Here is a 25,508-nt window from a genome sequence, read left to right as displayed (position 1 = left end):
TGTGGGAAGCTTGTGGAAGGGTACCCGAAACGTTTGACCCAAGTTAAACAATTTAAAGGCAATGCTACCAAATACTAATTGAGTGTATGTAAACTTCTGACCCACTGGGAATGTGATGAAAGAAATAAAAGCTGAAATAAATCATTCTCTCTACTATTATTCTGACATTTCACATTCTTAAAATAAAGTGGTGATCCTAACTGACCTAAGACAGGGAATCTTTACTAGGATTAAATGTCAGGAATTGTGAAAAACTGAGTTTAAATGTATTTGGCTAAGGTGTACAGTGAGGGAAAAAAGTATTTAATCCCTTGCTGATTTTGTACGCTTGCCCACTGACAAAGACATGATCAGTCTATCATTTTAATGGTAGGTTTATTTGAACAGTGAGAGACAGAATAACAATAAAAAAATCCTGAAAAACGCATGTAAAAAATGTTATAAATTGATTTGCATTTTAATGAGGGAAATAAGTATTTGACCCCTCTGAAAAACATTACTTAGTACTTGGTGGCAAAACCCTTGTTGGCAATCAAAGAGGTCAGACGTTTCTTGTAGTTGGCCACCAGGTTTGCACACATCTCAGGAGGGATTTTGTTCCACTCCTCTTTGCAGATCTTCTCCAAGTCATTAAGGTTTCGAGGCTGACGTTTGGCAACTCGAACCTTCAGCTCCCTCAACAGATTTTCGATGGGATTAAGGTCTGGAGACTGGCTAGGCCACTCCAGGACCTTAATGTGCTTCTTCTTGAGCCACTCCTTTGTTGCCTTGGCCGTGTGTTTTGGGTCATTGTCATGCTGGAATACCCATCCACGACCCATTTTCAATGCCCTGGCTGAGGGAAGGAGGTTCTCACCCAAGATTTGACGGTACATGGCCCCGTCCATCGTCCCTTTGATGCGGTGAAGTTGTCCTGTCCCCTTAGCAGAAAAACACCCCCAAAGCATAATGTTTCCACCTCCATGTTTGACGGTGGGGATGGTGTTCTTGGGGTCATAGGCAGCATTCCTCCTCCTCCAAACACAGCGAGTTGAGTTGCTGCCAAAGAGCTCGATTTTGGTCTCATCTGACCACAACACTTTCACCAGTTCTCCTCTGAATCATTCAGATGTTCATTGGCAAACTTCAGACGGCCCTGTATATGTGCTTTCTTGAGCAGGGGGACCTTGCGGGCGCTGCAGGATTTCAGTCGTTCACGACGTAGTGTGTTACCAATAGTTTTCTTGGTGACTATGGTCCCAGCTGCTTTGACATCATTGACAAGATCCTCCCGTGTAGTTCTGGGCTGATTCCTCACCGTTCTCATGATCATTGCAACTCCACGAGGTGAGAACTTGCATGGAGCCCCAGGCCGAGGGAGATTGAAAGTTATTTTGTGTTTCTTCCATTTGCGAATAATAGCATAAACTGTTGTCACCTTCTCACCAAGCTGCTTGGCGATGGTCTTGTAGCCCATTCCAGCCTTGTGTAGGTCTACAATCTTGTCCCTGACATCATTGGAGAGCTCTTTGGTCTTGGCCATGGTGGAGAGTTTGGAATCTGATTGATTGATTGCTTCTGTGGACAGGTGTCTTTTATACAGGTAACAAGCTGAGATTAGGAGCACTCCCTTTAAGAGTGTGCTCCTAATCTCAGCTCGTTACCTGTATAAAAGACACCTGGGAGCCAGAAATCTTTCTGATTGAGAGGGGGTCAAATACTTATTTCCCTCATGAAAATGCAAATCAATTTATAACATTTTTTACATGCGTTTTTCTGGATTTTTTTGTTGTTATTCTGTCTCTCACTGTTCAATTAAACCTACCATTAAAATTATAGACTGATCATTTCTTTGTCAGTGGGCAAACGTACAAAATCAGCAGGGGATCAAATACTTTTTCCCTCACTGTATGTAAACTTCCGACTTCAACTGTATGTACATGAAGGCAGGGTAAAGTGATTAGGCATCAGGATAGATGGTAAAATAAAGAACAGAGTAGCAGCAGCAAATGATGAGTGTCAAAGTATGTGGTGTGAGTGTTCGTACGAAAAAAGTATTAAAATGTATGCACTCACTACTGTAAGTTGCTCTGGATAAGAGCGTCTGCTAAAATGACAATGACAATGTAAAAATGTGTGTAATGTGTATGTGTGTTTGTGTTGTGTCGCTATGTGTGTGTGTGTTGTGTGTCTGTGTGCTTATGTAGTGTACAGTGGGGAAAAAATGTATTTAGTCAGCCACCAATTGTGCAAGTTCTCCCACTTAAAAAGATGAGAGAGGCCTGTAATTTTCATCATAGGTACACGTCGACTATGACAGACACATTGAGAAAAAATATTCCAGAAAATCACATTGTAGGATTTTTAATGATTTTATTTGCAAATTATAGTGGAAAATAAGTATTTGGTCACCTACAAACAAGCAAGATTTCTGTCTCTCACAGACCTGTAACTTCTTCTTTAAGAGGCTCCTCTGTCCTCCACTCGTTACCTGTATTAATGGCACCTGTTTGAACTTGTTATCAGTATAAAAGACACCTGTCCACAACCTCAAACAGTCACACTCCAAACTCCACTATGGCCAAGACCAAAGAGCTGTCAAAGGACACCAGAAACAAAATTGTAGACCTGCACCAGGCTGGGAAGACTGAATCTGCAATAGGTAAGCAGCTTGGTTTGAAGAAATCAACTGTGGGAGCAATTATTAGGAAATGGAAGACATACAAAGACCACTGATAATCTCCCTCGATCTGGGGCTCCACGCAAGATCTCACCCCGTGGGGTCAAAATGATCACAAGAACGGTGAGCAAAAATCCCAGAACCACACGGGGGACCTAGTGAATGACCTGCAGAGAGCTGGGACCAAAGTAACAAAGCCTACCATCAGTAACACACTATGCCGCCAGGGACTCAAATCCTGCAGTGCTAGACGTGTCCCCCTGCTTAAGCCAGTACATGTCCAGGCCCGTCTGAAGTTTGCTAGAGTGCATTTGGATGATCCAGAAGAGGATTGGGAGAATGTCATATGGTCAGATGAAACCAAAATATAACTTTTTGGTAAAAACTCAACTCGTCGTGTTTGGAGGACAAAGAATGCTGAGTTGCATCCAAAGAACACCATACCTACTGTGAAGCATGGGGGTGGAAACATCATGCTTTGGGGCTGTTTTTCTGCAAAGGGACCAGGACGACTGATCCGTGTAAAGGAAAGAATGAATGGGGCCATGTATCGTGAGATTTTGAGTGAAAACCTCCTTCCATCAGCAAGGGGCATTGAAGATGAAACGTGGCTGGGTCTTTCAGCATGACAATGGTCCCAAACACACCGCCCGGGCAATGAAGGAGTGGCTTCGTAAGAAGCATTTCAAGGTCCTGGAGTGGCCTAGCCAGTCTCCAGATCTCAACCCCATAGAAAATCTTTGGAGGGAGTTGAAAGTCTGTGTTGCCCAGCGACAACCCCAAAACATCACTGCTCTAGAGGAGATCTGCATGGAGGAATGGGCCAATATACCAGCAACAGTGTGTGAAAACCTTGTGAAGACTTACAGAAAACGTTTGACCTGTGTCATTGCCAACAAAGGGTATATAACAAAGTATTGAGAAACTTTTGTTATTGACCAAATACTTATTTTCCACCATCATTTGCAAAAAAATTCATAAAAAATCCTACAATGTGATTTTCTGGATTTTTTTTCTCATTTTGTCTGTCATAGTTGACGTGTACCTATGATGAAAATTACAGGCCTCTCTCATCTTTTTAAGTGGGAGAACTTGCACAATTGGTGGCTGACTAAATACTTTTTTCCCCCACTGTATGTGTATGGGTTTTGTGTGGGAGTGTCAATGTAGGCTGTGTGTATATGGTGTGTGTGTGTGTGTGTACACTGAGTGTACAAAACATTAAGAACACATGCTCTTTCCATGACATAGACTGACCAGGGGACTTTGGCTAAATAATATTGAAGATAATTTATTGATTAATTACATGGAATAATTAATTGATCTGATTTATTTGATTAATTTGGTTATCCTTTCCAAATGTATCTAAGAGGGGCACCATTAAGGGTTGGATGTAGAGAAACCCTTGAATTAACTACAGTACCAATCAAAAGTTTGGACACACCTACTCATTCAAGGGTTTTTCTTTATTTTTACTATTTTCTTACTATGAAATAACACATGGAATCATGTAGTAACCAAAAAAGTGTTAAACAAATCGAAATATATTTGAGATTTGAGATTTTTCAAATAGCCACCCTTTGCCCACTCTTGGCATTCTCTCGACCAGCTTCACCTGGAATGCTTTTTCAACAGTCTTGAAGGAGTTCCCACATATGCTGAGCACTTGTTGGCTGCTTTTCCTTCACTCTGCAGTTCCGACTCATCCCAAACCATCTCAATTGGGTTGAGGTCGGGTGATTGTGCAGGCCAGGTCATCTGATGCAGCACTTCATCACTCTCCTTCTTGGTAAAATAGCCTTTACACAGCCTGGAGGTGTGTTGGGTCATGATAGTCCCACTAAGCCCAAACCAGATGGGATGGCGTATCGCTGCAGAATGCTGTGGTAGCCATGCTGGTTGAGTGTGCAACCATCGATGGCCACTAGATTATCGCCAGCTGATGTCTCGTTAAACCATATGAATACACACTAAATTCACCTGCACAGCTGATCTTAATTGCAACCATTATTGATCACCTCATTACTGCTCCTTAAAAGCTGATGTTGGCGTTAATTTAGTCCTGCTTGTTACCAAAGTCTTTCAAGATCTGTTTGTCCTCTGGGGGGTATTATCATCGGAATCTATTTAGCCTTACTTTTTGAGCAGACTAGGGGCAATTTATCTATTTGACAATTTATTTCGTACAACTGACATAAAGTATTTCCTTGTTTACCACGCAAAATCTACTGTGCCAATTTACCTGAAACGTTGTATGAATGGAAAACTAATGTTGGTGTAGCCTAATCTTATTATTTTAGTTGTTTCCAATTCATATATTTGAATTAAATACAACTGTCTTTAAAAGAAAATTGTCTGGTATGGTCATTTATTTTCAAGATCGAGGGTAAAATATCCATGGACTGTCCATATTTGAAACGTGTAACTAAATCAAGTCAATTGTGATTGTATATATCCTAATCGATATTATTTTTTATCAAATGAAAATGTAGCCTGATGAATGTATTCAAAATGGCAAATCCTATATTATATTATATTAGTTTGCCATTTAAGGTGAAGGTTTGAATGAAATACAGTGGGGGAAAAAAGTATTTAGTTAGTCACCAATTGTGCAAGTTCTCCCACTTAAAAAGATGAGAGAGGCCTGTAATTTTCATCATAGGTACACGTCAACTATGACAGACAAAATGAGAAAAAAAATCCAGAAAATCACATTGTAGGATTTTTTATGAATTTTTTTGCAAATGATGGTGGAAAATAAGTATTTGGTCAATAACAAAAGTTTCTCAATACTTTGTTATATACCCTTTGTTGGCAATGACACAGGTCAAACGTTTTCTGTAAGTCTTCACAAGGTTTTCACACACTGTTGCTGGTATTTTGGCCCATTCCTCCATGCAGATCTCCTCTAGAGCAGTGATGTTTTGGGGCTGTCGCTGGGCAACACGGACTTTCAACTCCCTCCAAAGATTTTCTATGGGGTTGAGATCTGGAGACTGGCTAGGCCACTCCAGGACCTTGAAATGCTTCTTACGAAGCCACTCCTTCGTTGCCCCGGGCGGTGTGTTTGGGATCATTGTCATGCTGAAAGACCCAGCCACGTTTCATCTTCAATGCCCTTGCTGATGGAAGGAGGTTTTCACTCAAAATCTCACGATACATGGCCCCATTCATTCTTTCCTTTACACGGATCAGTCGTCCTGGTCCCTTTGCAGAAAAACAGCCCCAAAGCATGATGTTTCCTCCCCATGCTTCACAGTAGGTATGGTGTTATTTGGATGCAACTCAGCATTCTTTGTCCTCCAAACACGACGAGTTGAGTTTTTACCAAAAAGTTCTATTTTGGTTTCATCTGACCATATGACATTCTCCCAATCCTCTTCTGGATCATCCAAATGCACTCTAGCAAACTTCAGACGGGCCTGGACATGTACTGGCTTAAGCAGGGGGACACGTCTGGCACTGCAGGATTTGAGTCCCTGGCGGCGTAGTGTGTTACTGATGGTAGGCTTTGTTACTTTGGTCCCAGCTCTCTGCAAGTCATTCACTAGGTCCCCCCGTGTGGTTCTGGGATTTTTGCTCCCCGTTCTTGTGATCATTTTGACCCCACGGGGTGAGATCTTGCGTGGAGCCCCAGATCGAGGGAGATTATCAGTGGTCTTGTATGTCTTCCCTTTCCTAATAATTGCTCCCACAGTTGATTTCTTCAAACCTGCTTACCTATTGCAGATTAAGTCTTCCCAGCCTGGTGCAGGTCTACAATTTTGTTTCTGGTGTCCTTTGACAGCTCTTTGGTCTTGGCCATAGTGGAGTTTGGAGTGTGACTGTTTGAGGTTGTGGACAGGTGCCTTTTATACTGATAACAAGTTCAAACAGGTGCCATTAATACAGGTAACGAGTGGAGGACAGAGGAGCCTCTTAAAGAAGAAGTTACAGGTCTGTGAGAGCCAGAAATCTTGCTTGTTTGTAGGTGACCAAATACTTATTTTCCACCATAATTTGCAAATAAATTCATAAAAAATCCTACAATGTGATTTTCTGGATTTTTTCCCCTCAATTTGTCTGTCATAGTTGACGTGTACCTATGATGAAAATTACAGGCCTCTCTCATCTTTTTAAGTGGGAGAACTTGCACAATTGGTGGCTGACTAAATACTTTTTTCCCCACTGTATATCTTCCAAACAGTAATATTAAAAAATGTATTCTCAAAATAAATAATATAAGTGTATCCTAACACATTATAACTAATGTAGCGTTGTTTTAACCATAATATCTATTTAAGGCAGTTATCTTACGATTGTATACGCAATACCAGGGCATGTTGAGAATAGTGTCAACATCTTTAGCTCACATAACTTCTTTACCCATATCAATTAGTATAACAATCAAAAGAATCAATATCAATATCTAATACATTAATTGCAGTGTCAACTTACTTAAATCACTCAGTCATCTTATAAATCATAACCAAAATCAAATTAATTATCCAACACAAATTTAGAATGACAATTCTTAGTAATTCACATTGGTCCTATCACACAAAGTTAAAAACCCTCAACTTAGCACACCTTATCCCTGTCAGAATGTACACTTATATTAACGTACCGTATAACTATCCATCATTCTACTATTACCTTCCTCATCATGAGAATAATTACAGATCATTATCACAATGCTTTCTTAGTCCAAATTACTATAAATCTAGCAGTGTATATACCTCCTACATCAACCTCATACCCAAATTATCAACTTTAGAGAAGTTCAAATCAATTATGGACACAGCTGACCAGACCCGTCCTTCCCCGGCACTCAAACTTCTGGCGTTTCTTCATTATGTTCTTCAGATAGCTTTATAGTTCAACTTGGATTGCCCATAACAATGTCCCAATTTCAATGTCTCATCCGAGCAGCTACCATCTCTAACCCCCATTCTGTCTCATCCATTTGCCAACCAGAATACCAACAACATGAGAAATGTTGTTTTTGAACGGATCTCTCTCCATGCCCTTTTTGAGTAATTCACAAAGGACTAATTCTGTACTTCTTTTTATGATGGTTTACCACATCAAAGTTCCGTAACCTATTCCTTTTATGATGAATACCACACATCAAAGGCCCCTAACCTATCTCTTTATAATGCCTCTATACACTAAGGGATACCTGTGCCCAATTTTGTTATAATGTACTTTAAACATTAAGGGAATAAAATGCACTCCCTCTTTACAATGTACTTTAAACATTAAGGGAATAAAACGCACTTCCTCTTTACAATGTACTTTAAACATTAAAGGAATTCCTGCGCCCATTCTCTTTTATAATGTACTTCAAACATTAAGGGACTAACACCCACTCTCTTTATAATGCCATTACACATTAAGGGAAGTCCTGTGCCCACTCGTTTATCCTCTGTTACTTTTACTCATTACTTCGAACACACCCTATTTTGAATCATAACACCATGTCCTTGCCTAATTTGATATTTATCCTTACATCTCATCAAATAACTCAATACAACTCATCTTCGCCATTTTAAAATATAGAATTCAAACCGTTCTTTACAGCTCAGCCTTACCACAGATAAGCAGAGTTTAACACATTCCCAAAAAATTTAAGTCTGCTTACCTGTCGGTTAGGATGAAACTGTTTCCCGTTCGTAGACGCTAATCTGTTATGATGAGTTTCTCTGGTATCAAGTAATTCAGGATGCAAGAATATACTTAAACAATTAAATGGAGAGTTGATGCAAAGTATTTAATTGATTGCGGTACCGGGTTTGTATAACAAACGGCACATGCGTTGCCTCCTGTCATCCAAACACTGGACAAAGGAAATCTCTCAGTTTATATACTTCATGTTACACGTTTCTTCAACAACATCTGGTAACCATCAGTGGGCACTCCCCACTCTGATGGTATCACCCTGTACCCAAGTCAGTATATTCCATCTATCAATCATTCTAAGATAAACCCCAGTAAGCTCCCTCGACATACTGGAATCCTTAGCATTCAGACTCTGTGGCGCCAAGAGTTACCTATCTAACAGATGTAACTTTGTTCATACAACACTATGACAAGACGTTATATCACAGATGGTCAAGAAGTTTCTGCAGATGAGCAAATGAGGAACAGCTATCGTCTGGAGTACCCTGATCAGTTCCTATTTTTATCATTTTTTTCAGTTGTCTTGTCTTAATTTCTCCTCTCATCATTCATAATGAAATACTTTAAAAGGAGGATTACTCATTTAACGTGGATGGAAAAAATTTCATAGCCAGGAAATATCAACTATGGTAGAGACACTGCCCTACATAGAGTGAAACAATTATAGTTGTCACATGGTTGACTCAGGGACTAATGCCTTCAATAATTTTTTGTTTTTATGTATTAGATTTTTTATGATAAACATGATTGTCTGGAAATAATCTCCTACTGATTCCCAACAACTATTGAACAAAACTAAAGAAAATAATAGTTTACCTACCGTCTCTCACACACAGATGTTGTAGATGAGGAAACTAATAAGTGGAAGTAAAACCGTTGTGGTACAGTTCTTTTCTCTGGAGCCCCTCCGGTCCATCACAAATCAAATGTTTATTAAAATCAAATTTTATTGGTCCCATATTTAGCAGATGTTATTGCGGGTGTAGCGAAATGCTTGATTCACCTCCTGTCAGGAAGACCTGACAAAAATTCAGACTGGTTTAAATAATATAATCAGTTTTGTTATTGTAAAAATTATTTTACATGTGATCCCCGTGAGTATTAGACAGATCTGTCAGTGAGCTGATTACTGTACATGGGCTTTATATCAAAGGTGTTATACGTATATATTCCACTAGATGGCAGTAGGTACCCAGCCTTCACAAAGCCATGGAGCAATACCATTGTATACATGGGCAATATGGTTGTTAGTTTTGCTCTGTAGAGTGGAGTCATGGTCCTGTTACTTTTCAGTCATGTGGTCAGGAAAACCTCTAAAACTCAAGAAATACTACACATGCTCTCTCTGCCTCTGGTTTCATATCATGTTACCTACAGGGAGGAGAACTGAGACACATACACATCCATCAACAATCATCTTTGCATTTATTGAAATACTTATTTTCAATACACAGTTATTTTCAGACTGGATTGTTAACCTATACAACATGACACAGTGCTAGAGTAATTGACTCTGTACATCTCAGAAACAAACTAAAGAGGGCAGAGACAGCCACGACATACTGTAAGGCAACAAGCTCTTTGTTTATATGGATCTTTCACAGAAAGAATACAGTAATTTAACCAGAATATACAGTAGTACTTTAACATACTTGGAACAAATCTTATGAGAGTACAGTAAGGGGACAACAGAACACAATGACACAGAGGAGGAGTAAACACAACACAACAGTGATATCACATGCCTCCATTGACTAATCCATTCATCCTACCATCCATCCATCCATCCATCCATTCATCCTACCATCCATCCATCCTTTATCCTCCAAATACCAACACACCTCTTAGGTTGGTGGTAAATCCAACATCTCACATTAGTCGCTATGTCACAATACTCCAGAAACATGGTAATGGATGTTTCAACCATCCCATGGGAAGTCAACTCAACCAAAGTGAATGTAAAGGTATTGAAAGTAATCAATATGGTATATGACATAGGGACAGTGGGAACCTTCTCTCCTTCATAGTGATGTGATCAGGTTTATAGTGGTCATCAATATGATCAATAGAAAAGAGAGAAATACTGTATCACAGTGTTAGTATTCATTCAGGTAATACAGGACGTCTTGAATTTCCATCCATACTACATACAGGATAACATTGGCAATTGCACAATATTCATATATTGATACACATTCCATTGTAGCCACTCATATACACATACTGCCACCTCCTCTGTTCACAACAGAGATATGATGGACAGACAGGCTATGTTGTTAGTGCTTTGTGCTTTAAACCCTTTGAGGAGGTTTAGAATCTTCAAGGTTGTTGTGCATTCTAATTGCTGAAATTACAAGGAACATAATTTCACTGTAATCTATTTATCTATGTTCTCTTTGTATCTAAGTAGTAGATTCTAGAATTCAGGAGAATATTGATTGTTTTACTGTAGAATAACTCCTCAATGGTTTTGCTTCAGTGGACACTATAGTCTGTCAGTGCAAAATGTTGTTAGCCATTAAAGCTCAAACTACTTTAGTCCAGCAGCCAGCCACTTACTGACAATGTTTCTGAATTCAATCACTAAAAAAGATTGCACTATTTACAAAAGTGAGAATGAACATCAAAACTCTATTCAGATTCAATCACATAAACACAATATATACAATGAAATAAAAACCAAAGGCCAAATCCAAGTGTGTTCACAAGCTGCGTGCTTAAAAATGTGAAATTAATTAAATAGTTCATACATTTGTAGATTACTCTCATCTCGCAGTTACCCACAGAGTTTAAGATGATGGACAACCAAAGCAGATGACATAATATGTTTTCTATTGTCTGCACTATATTATCTGTTAATGTTAGCCAAAACAATGACACTGCACACAGTGAGAATCTGATATGTTATATGTGTCACGGTCCGTAGAAACCGTGATGAGATGTGAAATTAAGACAAGACAACTGCTAAAACGGACAACCTGACTTTTTTCTTATATTGCTTATTATCAGAGTGATGTCAGTTTTACATGAGTCTTTTCTCAAGTGTTTGGCTAAATGACCATTTAAGGACTATTGATGACTATGGGCGAGAGGCATCAACGAGAGAGACAGCCCTCCTTAGTGCCTTGTTAATAAAGTGAAGTGAAGAGCTACACCGGTTAGTTACCTGTTTTAGTTCAATTGATCACTAACATATCTACCATTCACAGAACATGACAAAAATAATCCAATAATAATAATAAAGAAGAAAAAGCTCATATGGAATGCTACTACTAGAATAGAAACATGCTTTAAAACGCATTATATTGATACATGTTTGTAGGGGAACAGGTGAACTGAATTATCATCGTGTGCTATAATATTTTCACTGCTAGTTGAGCATAATCTTGAATTGTTCAGCATTTATTATATTGGCACTTTATGTGAATGTTAGATCTGAAAGTGTCAATCAAACATGCATTGCGGTTTACTGTACCCACATTGCAGACTAAAAGTGCAATAATCAATAAGGCAATGTTAATTGGGTGAAATAGCTGTCATTGATAGGCTGTTCTTCACAGTGATTTCCCCCAGTTTGACTGAATCAGTGCTTGTTGTTGGAGTTGCAGCACCTGCAAGTGTATAAACGTAGTACCTTTTCCACCTGATAAACAGTAGGCTAGGTATTGTAGAGAAAAACACTGAGGACTAGAACATAAATAGGAAAGGTGAGTACATAGAAATACCACTCAGTGCTAACATGCCTGTTGTTGTAGCGAGTATACTTTCACTAGTGCATAAGTGGGCACATGGCAACCATGTGTGTGTTAAGGTCCACATTGCTCTGTGTGTGTGACATTAGAGCAGGGACATGCTTCTTTCATTTGCATGCCGTCATCATCATGAATGTGTCTCTCCCTTTCCTTCCCAGATTGCACACAGGTCACTTATGGGGTGGTCTGATGTGGAAGTGGGTCTCCACAGCTGATGCCCAGAGGATGGTCAGGGGTGTGGACCAGGGGCTGGTCGGGGGTGTGGACCAGGGGCTGGTCGGGGCTGTGGACCAGGGGCTGGTCGGGGGTGTGGACCAGGGACTGGTCGGGGGTGTGGACCAGGGGCTGGTCGGGGGTGTGGACCAGGGGCTGGTCGGGCGGTGTGGACCAGGGGCTGGTCGGGGGGTGTGGACCAGGGGCTGGTCGGGGGCTGTGGACCAGGGGCTGGTCGGGGGTGTGGACCAGGGGCTGGTCGGGGCTGTGGACCAGGGGCTGGTCGGCGGTGTGGACCAGGGGCTGGTCGGGGGTGTGGACCAGGTGCTGGTCGGGGGTGTGGACCAGGTGCTGGTCGGGGGTGTGGACCAGGGGCTGGTCGGCGGTGTGGACCAGGGGCTGGTCGGGGGTGTGGACCAGGGGCTGGTCGGGGGTGTGGACCAGGGGCTGGTCGGCGGTGTGGACCAGGGGCTGGTCGGGGGTGTGGACCAGGGGCTGGTCGGGGCTGTGGACCAAGGGATGGTCGGGGCTGTGGATCTGGGGCAGCTGTTCTCTCCAGTAGGTGAACTGGCTGAAGGTGTCAGGGCAGGAGAAGTCTGAGACGTGGCCTCTGATCAACAGGGGGAAGACATGGTCCACCACCTCACACAGACGACCATACCTGGAAGGGACATGAACAGAAATATCCTTCACTTAATTTACTTTCATTGTTCATAAACATAGACAGAGACAGAGAGAGACAGAGCTACTGAGGGAGAGAGAGACATTGACATATGAGGGAGAAAGATAGAGGGATAAAGTAAGAGTCAGAGAGGTCTTACGATGAGATGTTGGTCTTAGCGTGTTCCTGTATCAGCTCTCCCTTGGGGTTGACTGTGAAGATCCTGTTTAGGGGAACGCCCACCTCCTTATAGGAGTACACATCCTAAACAACAACAACAACAACTGTAACAACAACTGACATACTATCCAAAAACACATACACAACCACAACAGCAGCAAACATAATATTCTGTTTGAAATTAGCCTTTAGGCTGAATCTGTCACATTTGCAAAAAAGTTGATTACTGGCTGTAAGTCGCTCTGGATAAGAACGTCTGCTAAATGACCGAAATGTAAATATAAAATGTATAGAATGTGTATGGTCCCAGTCAAATGAATCTAAAAAGTAGCCAAAGTTAATGTGTACAGTGTTGGAGGGAGCAGGGCTCTCACCGTGGCTCTGTTGCCGAAGGCTGCGTAGAAAGGCTCAGTGTTAGGGTAGAACAGCTGCTTGATGTCGGTCAGACACTCAATCTTAAACCTCTCAGGCTTCTTCTCTATCACCTCCCTACAGGACATTACAAGACAAGACAGGACAGGAATGATAGGGCAGGAAAGACAGGATGACAGGACAAGACATGACAGGACGACAGGCCAGGACAGGATGACAGGTCAGGACAGGAAGGACAGAACGACAGGTCAGGACAGGACAGGACAGGAAGGACGACAGGACAGGAAGGTCAGAATGATCATTATACAATATAGGGATATCTCTACTATATAAGCTACTGTGGTCCCGTGGGGCTCAATTGGTTTAGCATGGTGCTTGCAACGTCAGGGTTGTGGGTTTAATCCCCATGGGGGACCAGTATGAAAATGTATGCTGTGGATAAGAGCGTCTGCTAAAATGTACTGTACATTGTTCTCTATTGTGTTTGACACTTCTGCTGTGTTTATTTTGATGATGTGTGTGTGTGTGTTCCTCACCTGTGCAGGGCTGAGAACAGGCTGCTGGGGCTGAGTAGGACAGGTCCTATAGGCAGCATGGTTCCTCTCTCATTGACCCAGTGAAGATACCCCCTCGTCATATCAGCCATACCTATGGCCCTTGCAGAGCAGTACATAAACTTATAACCATTCCTGAGAGAGAGAGAGAGAGAGAGAGAGAGAGAGAGAGAGAGAGAGAGAGAGAGAGAGAGAGAGAGAGAGAGAGAGAGAGAGAGAGAGAGAGAGAGAGAGAGAGAGAGAGAGAGAGAGAGAGAGAGAGAGAGAGAGAGAGAGAGAGAGAGAGAAAGAGATGACATTTTTCTACTCTCTTAGTAATTCCTACTAGAGAGGGAGGGGACAGGAGTTCAACTAACGAGCGTCAGGGACATGGCTTCCTTCATGATGGTGCAACGTGCTAAGCCAAACACCATGAATAAAGCTGACATGATTCATTCATCTTACATTGAGCCATATTCTGAATGTGACCCCTGTTTCATTACTCTAACACCCATCTATAGTTACAGTTGAAGTCGGAAGTTTACATACACTTAGGTTGGAGTCATTAAAACTCGTTTTTCAACCACTCCACAAATTTCGTGTTAACAAACTATAGTTTTCGCAAGTCGGTTAGGACATCTATTTTGTGCATGACACAAGTAATTTATCCAACAATTGTTTACAGACAGATTATTTCACTTATAATTCACTGTATCACAATTCCAGTGGGTCAGAAGTTTACATACACTAAGTTGACTGTGCCTTTAAACAGCTTGGAAAATTCCAGAAAATGATGTCATGGCTTTAGAAGCTTCTGATAGGCTAATTTACATCATTTGAGTCAATTGGAGGTGTACCTGTGGATGCATTTCAAGGCCTACCTTCAAACTCAGTGCCTCTTTGCTTGACATCATGGGAAAATCAAAAGAAATCAGCCAAGACCTCAGAAAAGAAATTGTAGACCTCCACAAGTCTGGTTCATCTTGGGAGCAATTTTCAAACGCCTGAAGGTACCACGTTCATCTGTACAAACAATAGTACGCAAGTATAAACACCATGGGACCACGCAGTCGTCATACCGCTCAGGAAGGAGATGCGTTCTGTCTCCTAGAGATGAACGTACTTTGGTGTGAAAGTGCAAATCAATCCCAGAACAACAGCAAAGGACCTTGTGAAGATGCTGGAGGAAACATGTAAGGTACAAAAGTATCTATATCCACCGAAAAAATAGTCCTATATAGACATAACCTGAAAGGACGCTCAGCAAGGAAGAAGCCACTGCTCCAAAACCACCATAAAAAAGCCAGACTACGGTTTGCACATGGGGACAAAGACCGTACTTTTTGGAGAAATGTCCTCTGGTCTGATGAAACAAAAATAGAACTGTTTGGCCATAATGACCATCGTTATGTTTGGAGGAAAAAGGGGGTCACTTGCAAGCCGAAGAACACCATCCCAACCGTGAAGCACGGGGGTGGCAGCATCATGCTGTGGGGGTGCTTTGCTGTAGGAGGGACTGGTGCACTTCACAAAATAGATGGCATCATGAGGAAGGAAATGTATGTGGATATATTGAAGCAACATCTCAAGACATCAGTCAGGAAGTTAAAGCTTGGTCGCAAATGGGTCTTCCAAATGGACAATGGCCCCAAGCATACTTCCAGAGTTGTGGCAAAATGGCTTAAGGACAACAAAGTCAAGGTATTGGAGTGGCCATCACAAAGCCCTGACCTCAATCCTATAGAAAATGTGTGGGCAGAACTGAAAAAGCGTGTGCAAGCAAGGAGGCCTAGAAACCTGACTCAGTTATACCAGCTCTGTCAGGAGGAATGGGCCAAAATTCACCCAACTTATTGTGGGAAGCTTGTGGAAGGCTACCCGACACGTTTGACCCAAGTTAAACAATTTAAAGTCAATGCTACCAAATACTAATTGAGTGTATGTAAACTTCTGACCCACTGGGAATGTGAGGAAATAAATAAAAGCTGAAATAAATCATTCTCTCTACTATTATTCTGACATTTCACATTCTTAAAATAAAGTGGTGATCCTAACTGACCTAAGACAGGGAATTTTTACTAGGATTAAATGTCAGGAATTGTGAAAAACTGAGTATAAATGTATTTGGCTAACGTGTATGTAAACTTCCGACTTCAACTGTGTGTGGGAGACTCACTGGCTGACTCGGTGGTAGAGGCGGGCAATACCCTGGTGGGTCCAGTCTTTACCCAGCGTTGGCAGGATGTGGCCCAAGGTGTCAGATCTGCAAGAGAGGACACGGACACACACACACACACACACACACACACACACACACACACACACACACACACACACACACACACACACCATTAACAGATATAACATGATCACATACAACTGGCAATACAAACTCATGCACGCACACACATACACACACACACACTTACCTGGTGATGGTGCCATCGATGTCTGAGATTACGATCTTGTCGTCCCAGCTCCAGAGGTAGATGGTGCCCTGGCAGCGACAGGTGCCCTGGTACTGAGTGGTCACACTGAACACCACCTCATTAGGACCCTCCTTCAACTGAAGACTGGCCTGAGGACAGAAAGACTACATTACCCAAACAGCCTCTACTAACTAATGGTGCGTTCAAGACAAGTCGGCAAACTCGGCGATCCTGACTAGGAAGTCTTCGACCCCCCACTTCAGTGCGCTCAAGCTGTCAACTCGGAAAAACATGGACGACTGAAGGAATCAAAAACACCTGCAGAGATGCTAAATGCTTCTTGCTAAACTGTTTAAAGAAGATAGAAAATGCTTAAGGTGAGAATACATATTTTTATGTAAACAATGAAGGCCGCCATGTTTTTTGTTGGATCTTCAGGTCGGAGAAGTCGGAGCTCTAGGATGATGCCAGAGTTTCCTACTTGTAATACCAACTTTGATGACCGTTCAAATAGATTTTTTTAAGTCGGAGCTAATTTTTTTCTGAGTTCCAAATTTTATTGAATGCAGCATAACCTTGTTACTGAGTGGTTTAACTGCAGACTTGCCTGAGGGCAGAAAGACTACATTACCCATACAGCCTCTACTAACTCTAACCCTGCTACTGATTGGTTCAACTGAAGACTGGCCTGAGAATACACAGTTCAACGTCGCCGCATCAAAAGAGGTGAGAAGTATTGTGTTTCTCACCAGCAGTTCTGAGATCAGAAGTTAGCTTAACAGAGGTTAGGGGAACAGTGTTGAGTCTCACCAGCTGCTCTGGGTTCAGTCTGAGGGTCTTCCTGTAGAAGACACTACCAGGTGTGAGAAGAGGCTCGGCCTGGCAGGATTCTGAGCCCTGATTGGATCTGTGTTCCTCATCGCTGGAGGAAGACTCCTCCTTCATTCTGTGTTGCAACAACAGTTACAACATCAGTTCAGCTATAAATACATATCTGACTATATAACAATTTATTAATAAAATATAGTCTATAGGTGGCCTCCCGAGTGGCGCAGCGGTCTAAGGCACTGCATCGCAGAGGCGTCACTACAGACCCGGGTTCGATCCCGGACTGTATCACAACTGGCCGTGATCGTGAGTCCCATAGGGCAGCGCACAATTGGCCCAGTGTTGTCCGGGTTAGGGGAGGGTTTGGCCGGGGGTGCTTTACTTGGCTCATCACGCTCTAGCGACTCCTTGTGGCGAGCCGGGCGCCTGCAGGCTGACCTTGGTCGTCAGTTGAACAGTGTTTCCTCCGACACGTAGGTGCGGCTGGCTTCCGGGTTAAGGCGGCGGGTGTTAAGAAGCGCGGTTTGGCGGGTCATGTTTTGGAGGATGCATGACTCGACCTTCGCCTACCGAGCTCGTTGGGGAGTTGCAGCGATGAGACAAGATTGAAATTGGGGAGAAGAAGAAGGTAAAATACAACAAACAAACAAAAAAATAATATATATATATATATAGTCTATAAACCTCTTCGGGCGGTTTATAGACTATATTTAGTCCTGGACTAAAAAGTAAACTTAATTAAGAAATCTCCATTGAAAATGCTTTTTAGTCCAGGATTAGGCTTAATATGTGTCCATTAAACCACCCCTTTCTGTGTAATTTATAAGAGGATATGTAAACAAAGGTATATAAATGTGTATTCAACATAGTTAATTCATATTGCACATACATTGTAAACTGTTCTAGTGTTAGAGAAGTGTCATTACCCAATGACTGAAGCCATGCTGAGCGAGGTCTCTCCCCCGTCTCCAACTCCTGTCTCAGACACTGAGTCCTGGGGACAGACAACCAGTCACACACTCATACAACAACCAGGAAACACTAACGCATATAATACCCCATTCCATTAGTCAAATAGGCAGGTGGTCTCCAGCATTGTAACTTCTGCAAAGGTTCCCAAATGGTTATGTTATGGAAGTGTGTTCAGGAGGTATGTGTGTGTTATAGAGGTGTGTGTGTTATAGAGGTGTGTGTTATAAAGGTGTGTGTTATAGAGGTGTGTGTGTTATAGAGGTGTGTGTGTTATAGAGGTGTGTGTGAGTGGCACAGTGGTCTAAGGCACTGCATCTCAGTGCTTAAAGCGTCACTACAGACCCCCTGGTTCGATTCCAGGCTGTATCACAACCGGCCGTGATTGGGAGTCCCATACAGTCGTCCGTGTTTGGCCGGTGTAGGCCGTCATTGTAAATAAGAATTTGTTCTTAACTGACTTGCCTAGTTAAATAAAGGTAAAATAAAAAATAAAATAAACTAAAAAAAGGTGTGTGTGTGTTACACAGGTGTGTGTGTTATATAGGTGTGTATGTTAAGGAGGTGTGTGTGTTACAGAGGTGTGTGTGTGTGTACCGATTTGGAGTTGCTGTTCCTGCTACGCCATGAGAACCACCAGCGGCCTCCTTTCTTGGGCATCTTCTCCTTCATGATGTTCTCCACCGTGGCCTGAAGCAAATGCACACAGTTCCTGACCAAAGCCCCAACTCAACAAAACCACTCAAACGCAAAAACACAGAGATACAAAAACCCAAAAGCAAAAACCTGAAGAAAGTGTGTCGTATGACTGGATGATGGTGATCTAAGGAAGAGAGGTAGCAACTAAGGGAGGTAGACACAGAGACTGGGAGAGAAAGAAGAGAGAGAAGTAGAGGAATAACACACGAAGAGAGACAGACAGACAGACATGCTATACCCAACAGACAGACAGACATGCTATACCCAACAGACAGACAGACAGACAGACAGACAGACAGACAGACAGACAGACAGACAGACAGACAGACAGACAGACAGACAGACAGCTGAAACCAAAGGGACCCACGGGGCTGGAGCCGAACAGACTGGGTAAACAGTAGGAGAAGAGGCCAAAGGCAGAGTACACATAACTCAGGCAGGAGTGCTGAAGACACACAAGACAGGGCCAAATGGGAGGTGAGATGGAGGGAGAACAAATTAAAAAAGGGACCAACAAGGAGGGAAGAAAGACTCAAGTGTTAGGAGGAGACGTGGTTTAGGAGTACGCATTTCAGTGTACAGGAAGTCCAAACGACACAGAGGACATAAGAATTCAGACAAAAACAAAACACGCAAAGCCAGACGCAGAACCAGATTTAGCTAGATGGGTTACAATTGGACTTCTCACTTTACATTGCAATATGATTAGTGTTTTAAACCTCTCAGGTAAAACCACTCAGGTAGCCAAATGTAGTACACTATTTGACATTAGCACACAATCTCATCACCAAGCCGAGTAGGCTAGATGCTATGCTAATAGCATATTGCTAATGTTATGGAGGTCTTACCATTGGCAGGGGCTTCTGATACACCTGCATAGCCAGCATGAGAGGGGCTGCGGTGGTCCAGTTGTAGTACCTGGAGGAGAAAAGACACAAACATAAGATCACTGTTGTATCTTTAGTGTCTGCAGTTAATTTCTTATCAGTAGTACTGTATTTTTACAGTGCACAAAGGGTATACAGTACAAACATACTTTTCCTATCAGGGATGTGATCAGCATCTGGATTTTGGCTAGTGGATAGGTCACATTCAATGATATATGGAGGAGGACGGTATTTTACGTACTTGGTTCCTATCTTGACCACCAGGTTGGGATCGTCGATGATGGAGGGGTTTTCAGTGAACTGCTGGTAAGAGATGGCTCTCTCCTGGAACTGTTCTGTAGGAGACACAGACAGGAGAGGGTTAAAGGAGGTGTTCTATAGGACACACAGACAGGAGAGGGTTAATATAACTGTTCTATAGATCTCACACCAATTAGTGGATCTGAGAGGGCTGGATAGGTGAAAACAATATGGCAGCAAGTAGATGGAGCTACAATTTGCACCTATCCAGTTATACCAGGAAGTCAACCCCACAGTATTGAGATGCAGCCCATGTGTTTAATGGCCAGTACCGTTTGTGATCTCTCTGTTGTCAGTGAGACCTCCACACAGGGAAATGGCGATGTTGGGCATGTCTCCCAGCTGGTCAGAGTAGCTGTCCACACCGCTGTCCATCCCACTGCTGCCCACCGACTGAGGGGATTGGTTGGCGCTCCGCACCCCTGTCTCCGAGCCCCCTCTCACTGAACCGTCACTAAGGAACAGGGTCATAGGGTCAGGAGTGGAGGATGAGTGTATGTGTAGGACAGAATAGGTGTGTTTGTGTTTGTTTGTAAGTGCGTGTGTGTTACAGGTGTGTGTGTGTGTTAGAGGGCTGTGTTACCTTTTAGGGAAGTACAGAGCAGCCACCTCTGGCTCCAACTCAGTGATGTCATCCAGGTAGATTCCATCAGAGCCCAGGTGGTGGCTCCTCTTGTCTGCAGGTACAGCGTCACAAGTTACCATGGATACAATGATTGACATGGCATTTTCATTCATTAACTTGACATGTAGCTAATGATGGAGGCATTCATATCTACAGATGTGAATGCATGTTTAGTGACAGTTTAAATTCAAATTCTGCAATCTAAACTGACTTGTATATTCGTTTGTACTCCGTCTGTATTCTGCTTGCAGGTAATGGTTCCAAAAGACTTGTGAGTTGCGTACCTTTCCTCTTGGATGGGGAGTCTGTACGTCTGACTGGGCTGCCCCTCTGGCCCCCCTCATCCAGTTCTGACAGCAACCTAGAGGCCATCAGCCCCTCCACCTCTCTACAGGCTGCCCCTACTACCTCCATGTCCCCCCCAGCCCCGGGCCCAGCCGTGTTGTTCCCAGGCTGGGGCATGTAAGGGGTGAGGGATGGGGGGCCATTGTCTGGGTGGCTCTGGGTCTGGCCAGGGGGGCCACAGTCTCCGGGGATGGTCCTGAAGTGTGTGCTCTCACACACAGGGATGGAGACAGGGGACTTCATCCCAGAATCTTGCATCTGGGATGGAGGGAGGTAGGAGGGCTAGAGGTAGAGAGAGGGAAAGAGAGAGGAGAGAGAAAGGAAAAAGAATGAAAGAAAGCATGCTAGATCAAGGACGCAGGAGTTTGGGTGTCGAGAGGAGAGAAGAAGAGACAGGCAGAGAGAGGAGAGATAGAGGATGTGTGGTTAGCGTGAGCGCTAGGGTATTAGCATGTCCTCAGCTGCCCTCATGGAAGATGATTAAAGTGATTAAAGTTCCTCTGCCAACATCAGTCCTGATTCCTGGATCACTGTGTGGACTACAGCTAGACATACTGTCCCTCCCTCTTTGTGTCCCTTCATTCCTGTTCTGTCTCTCTGAATCTCCCTCCCTCCCGCCCTCTGTACCTTGGCAGCTTGTGGCAGCTCCCCCCAGGCCCACAGAATCTCAGGGTTGTCTTTGCTCTGATTGGTCAGCTCCGAGTCACTCTTTGGAGTGGAGGGGCGGGAGCCACCGGGGCTGCTGAGTAACAGACACACAGAGAGATGTGATTGGTTGATCCAGCACTACCCTGACTCATGGACATAAACAATACAGTACAAACACACTGGGAAAAAACTTGGTTGAATCAATATTGTTTCCACATCATTTCAACCAAATGTGATGATGTTGAATTAACGTGGAAAACTGATTGGATTTGCAAAAAGTCATCAACGTAAGAGAATTTTGTATTTTTGTCACCTAGCTTTTAACCTAAATCCAATGACAGGGTTATATTTTTGGTTGATTTCACATTAGTTAACAACTCAACCAAATGTAAATCAAAACTAAACGTTGAACTGTGCCCAGTGGTAAATCTCTGCTGGTTTCTGTCCCATAATTGTAGACAATATGTAGTTGGTCCGAAATGAAACGAAGGATAACTTTTAAGGCTTAATGAATCTATACTGATGAGTGAGATTGGATGGTGACATGACTTACCTGATAAGAGAAGGGAAGACAGAAGTCTGCTGTGGACAGGAGATGGACAGACCACCACTAGGAGGGATAGACAGAGTATGTGTCTGCTCTAATATAGCACTGGAGGGAGAGAGAAAGCACGGGTAGGGAGACACAGACATAAAGAGAGAACAACTGTCAGCCATACGCAGTTATTTTTATCTACAAAGGCATACGACAAGATGAGTCGAACCAAACTGTATATTATTCTATTCTAGTCATGTCTGGTGTGTGTGTGTGTGTCTGTGTGTGTGTGTTGGGTCATATTTATGTACCTCTGCGAGCGTGCCCAGTCTGCGTCGGCGTGTGTGTATGTTGTGTTCTGGGTGTAGGTGCTGCTCAACACACTGGCCTTAGGTCCCTGCTCTCCATTGAGCTCCCGAGAAGAGACCCTGAGACAAGAGAGAGACAGAGACAGAGAGACAGAGAGAGAGAGAGAGAGAGAGAGAGAGAGAGTGAGACAGAGAGAGAGACAGAGAGAGAGAGAGAGAGAGAGAGAGAGAGAGCGAGAGAGAAACAGAGAGAGAGCGAGAGAGAGCGAGAGAGAGAGAGAGAGAGAGAGAGAGACGTTAACAACAACACACATGCACACACACAGGCGCACAGACACACACACAGAGATATCATACAAAACATTTTCTCAGGCCTCTTTTGCTGAAGATGTAAAAGATGTATGTTGGTCTGATGTGTATGAGGAAGTGAATCCAGTTCCCGTTATTTGTACAATTATTAATGCCAATTGTTGACAAGCACACACTTGTTAAGAAACTAACTGTGAGAACTGCTGGAGCCCCCTGGATTGATGATGAATTGAAAAATTGTATTGTAAATGATGCAAAATAGTTGGCAAACAAGTCAGGCTGCTCAGCTGATTGTATACTGTAAATTGAGAAATGTTGTGACTAAACTTAACAAAAAGAAGAAGAAATTACAGTGCACTTGGAAAGTATTCAGACCCCTTCACATTTTCCACATTTTATTACATTACAGCCCTATTCTAATATTGATTAAATTGCTTTTTCCCCCTCACCAATCTACACACAATACCCCACAATGACAAAGCAAAAACAGGTTTTTAAGAAATGTTTGAAAATGTATTTTTTTAAAAAACGGAATCACCACATTTACATAAGTATTCAGACCCTTTACTCAGTACTTTGTTGAAGCACCTTTGGCAGTGATTACAGTCTCGAGTCTTCTTGGGTATGACACTACAAGCTTGGCACACCTGTATTTGGGGAGTTTCTCCCATTCTTCTCTGCAGATCCTCTCAAGCTCTGTCAGGTTGGATGGGGAGCGTCGCTGCACAGCTATATTGTGCCTCGACACAATCCTGTCTCAGAGCTCTACGAACAATTCCTTCGACCTCACGGCTTGGTTTTTGCTCTGACATGCACTGTCAACTGTGGGACCTTATATATTGAATCTACCACAGTTGGACTCCAAACAAGTTGTAGAAACATCTCAAGGACCATCAGTCGAAACAGGACGCACCTGAGCTCAATTTCGAGTCTCATAGCAAAGGGTCTGAATACTTATGTAAATAAGATATTTGTGTTTTTTATATTTAATAAAAATGCAAACATTTCTAAAAACCTGTTTTGACTTTGTCATTATGGGGTATTGTGTGTAGATTGCAAAATATATATATATATGTAATCCATTTTAGAATAAGGCTGTAACGTGAACAAAATGTGGAAAAAAGGAAGGGTTCTGAAAACTTTCCGAAAGCACTGTATATTACCAAACCAACATAAATGACAAAAAACACAATGTAAAAATACTTTGGAGTACCTTAAATGATATCATGAGCAGAAAACCTAATTCATCTCGTTCATTGAAGTTGATGAGTCATTTATAACAAAACCTTTCAATATTACCAATCATTTCAATGACTATTTCACTAGTAAAGTGGAAAAACTCTGAAGTGAAATGACAACATTGAACAGTGAACCATCATTATTTTGTATAAAATATCTAATAATGAAAGAGAAGGATTACTGTTTTGAATTTGGTCAAGTTAGTGTGGGAGAGGTGGAAAAACAATTGTTATCCATCAATAATGACGAGCCACCAGGTATAGACAACCTTGATGGGAAACTATTGAGAATGGTAGCAGACTATATTGCCACCCCCTTTGCTATATCTTTAACCAAAGCCTAAAGGAGTGTGTGTGTCCACAGGCGTGCAAGGAAGCTAAAGTAATTCCACTGCCTAAAAATAGTAATGCACCCCTCGCTGGCTCTAACAGCCGCCCAATCAGTTTGCTGCCTGTTCTTAGTAAACTGATGGAGAGAATTGTGTTTGGCCAAATACAATGCTCTTTTTCAGAGAACATGTTAACGGCTGACTTTCAGCAGGCATATAGAGAAGGGCACTCAACTTGTACTGCACTGACTCAGATGACTGATGATTGGTTAAAAGAAATGGTAGGAAAGCATTTGGTTCAAAATAGTCTCAAAGACCTAAACCTCAACTGGAGTTGTGCATAAGGTGTGTGACCATTGAGCAAGTTGTGGAAGTTAAACTCCTAGGTATAACATTGGATGATCAATTATCATGGTCAAGTCATATTGACCAAGTTACTGTGAAGATGGGGAAGGGTATGTCTGTTATAGAAATATGTTTTTGACACAAAAATCAACTGTACTAGTTGTTCAGGGTCTTGTCCCATCTTGATTACTGTCTGGTAATATGGTGAAGTGCAGCAAAGAAAGATCTAGCAAAACTGCAGCTGGCTCAAAACAGAGCAGCATGCCTTTAACTACATCCATAACTAAAATCAACAACATGCATGCCAGTCTTTCCTTGTTGAGGGTTGCCGAGAGATTATCTGCTTCTCTTCTAGTTTTTATGAGAAATATTACTGTGATGAAAATTCCAGGTTGTCTGCATAATCAAATAACATACATCTCAGACACCCATACATACCCCACTAGACATGCCACCAGGGGTCTCTTCACAGTCCCCAAGTCCAAAACGAATTCACAGGAAACACACAGTATTATACAGAGCCAGGATCGCACGGAATTCCCTTAGAACTCCAATTACTCAAGCAAAGTAAAATTACCTTAAAAAAACACACTCTAACACACACAATCTACACACACATTATTTTTTTGTTGTATTGCTTGCATATCATTGCATTTTACATTTGTGTGACTGTTCTTGTCTAT

At 42.4% G+C, this 25,508-nt stretch overlaps 1 protein-coding gene across 1 annotated transcript in view; it reads right to left on the bottom strand.

Moving 5' to 3' along the window:
- Positions 1–12,246: 12,246 nt before the first annotated feature.
- Positions 12,247–25,508, bottom strand: part of LOC121545065 (phosphatidate phosphatase LPIN1) — a 35,281-nt gene continuing 22,019 nt past the window's right edge. The window contains exons 5-22 of the mRNA XM_041855429.2: positions 22,608–22,724; positions 22,315–22,413; positions 21,741–21,855; positions 21,053–21,395; positions 20,727–20,820; positions 20,416–20,597; positions 20,085–20,178; positions 19,805–19,874; positions 19,324–19,401; positions 18,855–18,947; positions 18,215–18,282; positions 17,271–17,406; positions 16,461–16,609; positions 16,208–16,294; positions 14,035–14,187; positions 13,501–13,615; positions 13,107–13,210; positions 12,247–12,946 (exon numbers count right to left, since the gene is read on the bottom strand). Of these exons, the coding sequence (XP_041711363.2) occupies positions 12,247–12,946; positions 13,107–13,210; positions 13,501–13,615; positions 14,035–14,187; positions 16,208–16,294; positions 16,461–16,609; positions 17,271–17,406; positions 18,215–18,282; positions 18,855–18,947; positions 19,324–19,401; positions 19,805–19,874; positions 20,085–20,178; positions 20,416–20,597; positions 20,727–20,820; positions 21,053–21,395; positions 21,741–21,855; positions 22,315–22,413; positions 22,608–22,724 (2,797 nt within the window). The remainder of the gene's footprint in view (positions 12,947–13,106; positions 13,211–13,500; positions 13,616–14,034; positions 14,188–16,207; positions 16,295–16,460; positions 16,610–17,270; positions 17,407–18,214; positions 18,283–18,854; positions 18,948–19,323; positions 19,402–19,804; positions 19,875–20,084; positions 20,179–20,415; positions 20,598–20,726; positions 20,821–21,052; positions 21,396–21,740; positions 21,856–22,314; positions 22,414–22,607; positions 22,725–25,508) is intronic.

Source organism: Coregonus clupeaformis, chromosome 29 (genome assembly GCF_020615455.1).
Source record: "Coregonus clupeaformis isolate EN_2021a chromosome 29, ASM2061545v1, whole genome shotgun sequence".
Taxonomy (NCBI): Eukaryota; Metazoa; Chordata; class Actinopteri; order Salmoniformes; family Salmonidae; genus Coregonus; species Coregonus clupeaformis.
Note: the sequence above shows the minus strand (reverse complement) of the source record. Positions and strands in the feature narration are given on the sequence as shown.